Source organism: Atta cephalotes (assembly GCF_000143395.1).
Source record: "Atta cephalotes unplaced genomic scaffold scaffold00048, whole genome shotgun sequence".
Classification (NCBI taxonomy): Eukaryota; Metazoa; Arthropoda; class Insecta; order Hymenoptera; family Formicidae; genus Atta; species Atta cephalotes.
In genome coordinates this window covers 469,125-471,439 of record NW_012130112.1, presented here as the reverse complement: position 1 = coordinate 471,439, position 2,315 = coordinate 469,125, and the positions used below count along the sequence as shown (strand labels likewise).

The 2,315-nt window shown below is 41.7% G+C and overlaps 1 protein-coding gene across 1 annotated transcript in view; it reads right to left on the bottom strand.

Annotated features, from left to right (window-relative positions):
* Nucleotides 1–2,315, bottom strand: part of LOC105622683 (calcium-dependent secretion activator) — a 16,968-nt gene that overhangs the window by 9,978 nt on the left and 4,675 nt on the right. The window contains exons 3-5 of the mRNA XM_012204097.1: nucleotides 1,423–1,914; nucleotides 857–1,263; nucleotides 289–753 (exon numbers count right to left, since the gene is read on the bottom strand). Of these exons, the coding sequence (XP_012059487.1) occupies nucleotides 289–753; nucleotides 857–1,263; nucleotides 1,423–1,914 (1,364 nt within the window). The remainder of the gene's footprint in view (nucleotides 1–288; nucleotides 754–856; nucleotides 1,264–1,422; nucleotides 1,915–2,315) is intronic.

Genomic DNA, 2,315 nt, shown 5'->3' with positions numbered 1-2,315 from the left:
GAGAGAGAGAGAGAGGAGAGTGACTGGACATGTACCTATGTCCGGATATTTACACAATACTTTATGTATTTAAATTAATATATATTAGTCTCAAATAAAACACTTTTTAAAACGTAATATTATAATTTAATTGTAATCTTTAAATGCAATTAAATTATAATAAAAACAGAAATAAAAAATGCATTTGAGATTAATAATAATAAATTTTGTGTAAGTGTCCAGACATAGGTACGGTCACTGGAACATTTATCTTATTTCTCAACCTTTTTTCAAGGGAGAAAAATTTACCTTCCTCCCTCCAAATCCATGCCGACCATGAGATTAGCGGAAACGGCCTCGATATAGTCCACTGTATAGCCATCGAGCTGCATCATTTCCGACGGCTCGCTTTTTTTTTCTTTGTACGAGCACATCGCAAATGTGTACTGCGAGACCTGGACCAACACAAAGTACCGCTTCTTCCACTTTTTCCACACGGACTTGCCCATCGCGTAGAGGTAGCCACAGTGCTTCATATTAAGCGGCTTGTCCATACGGCAGGCAATCTTCATACGTAGATCTTGATCGGCGCAATTCTTGGGTACGTTCATGCGGTGCCACTCGGGCACTTTGCATGACAGTGGGGTAGGCCGTAGGATCACCTTGCCTAACTCCTTATCGTCGAGTGCAAGCATCGCTGGATTTTCGGTGTACAATCTAACCTTGACCACTGGCAGCGGGTGCATTGTCGTAAAATCACCCTGAGTGTCCCACCTATAAATAGGACCCATGGACGAGAATGATGCGGTCGGTCCTGACCTTCCATGGATATATCGCGATCGGGATCCCCGATCGTCGATTGTCTTTCTTTACTCACATAGGCTTGGAGGCCTCAGCCTGATCGGTCTGCAGCTTCTCGCCGCCCTCCACTTCCATAGTGCAATAAACTATTCTATCAGGTGCTAGGCTTTTGAGGCCCTTGACCTCCATTACAACTACTTCCAGCTGGAAGGTCAGGCCGACGTCCATTTTCGTCAGCTGGGGATCGGAATCGGCGGAGTCGCCCTCCAGTTTAGCGAGGGAACCCTGGCCGCGGCAGCGGGAGCGCTCACCACGATGGTTGTAGCGCTTCAGCTTCTGCAGCCCGTATTTGCTGTCTATCGAACCTTTGGAGACTGGTAACGACTCCAAATTAGTCATTAGCAGGTTGATAGACACCTTCTGCTCCTCGATGTAGAGCGACTCCATCTCTTTCAGAAGAAATCTAGGCAAGAGCTTGCGATTCTAGGGATAAAGAAGGAATGTCGGTGTTCTATTCAGGAACAAGTAGAAGCAATCGAAGGAATATCAGCAGATTGAAAGAACATCTCCATGACCAAAATAAAACAGCAGTAAAATAGAATAAAAACTTAAAAAGGAAAAAAAAAGCGATTGTCACGGTACCTTCTCCATCTCGTTGACTTTCTGTACGCGACCGTCCAGCTCCCTCCTGATGGCGGCAGCCTGTTCATCGGCTGAGTCCAACAGGAGGGCGTTGAACAGAAGCTGGTGCTCGAACTTCTTGATGCCGAGTATCTGTTGAAACATGTCATACAGCTGCTCCTTCGACAGTATCAGCTCCGAGTTCAAAGACTGCTGTTGCATCCTGGAAGGCCGTTTAGTATCTTCGTCACCAGTACCTTTTAAAATACAATCAAATTTGGCCAACCAAGACGTAAGCACAGTCTCTTTGCTCAGTCCGTCGATTTCCGGGAGGCTCCGAACACGCTTCTCAATGTTCTTCTTGAATACCTCGCGGAAGTCGCTCTGGGAGCATCCACCGCTCTGCACCATTTGTACCACTCGGTCTGACTTGAGGAATACGTCGTAGTAATTTTGTATGGCATTATGGAATGCCTCGTCGGCCATGATCTGCGTTTCACCCTTCAAAAAACTCTGCAAATCGAGTACGTTATAAATTCTTTTTTTCACATAAATTTTTTAGCTTAAATTGTAAATATTAGTTCTAAATTTTATGTCTTCTTACTTCTCCTTTTTATTTATATCTAAGGCAATTTGCTGAATAGAACTACATATTGAACATTTTTTCTAATATTAGACTCGTCATATTTCTGTATATTAATATTAAATTAAATTATTAAATTAAATTAGTAAATTTTAAATAAGAAATAGAAAAATAATATATTTCCGAATGAGACATCCTTGCGAGCTGAAACTTTACAGGTGATATTGTTACAATATATATTAATTATTTATGAAAATCTTATCTTTGGATTTTTTATAATTTAAATGATAAAAATAAAAGAGAAAAGCATAGCCGAAAATTATTGGGTTAT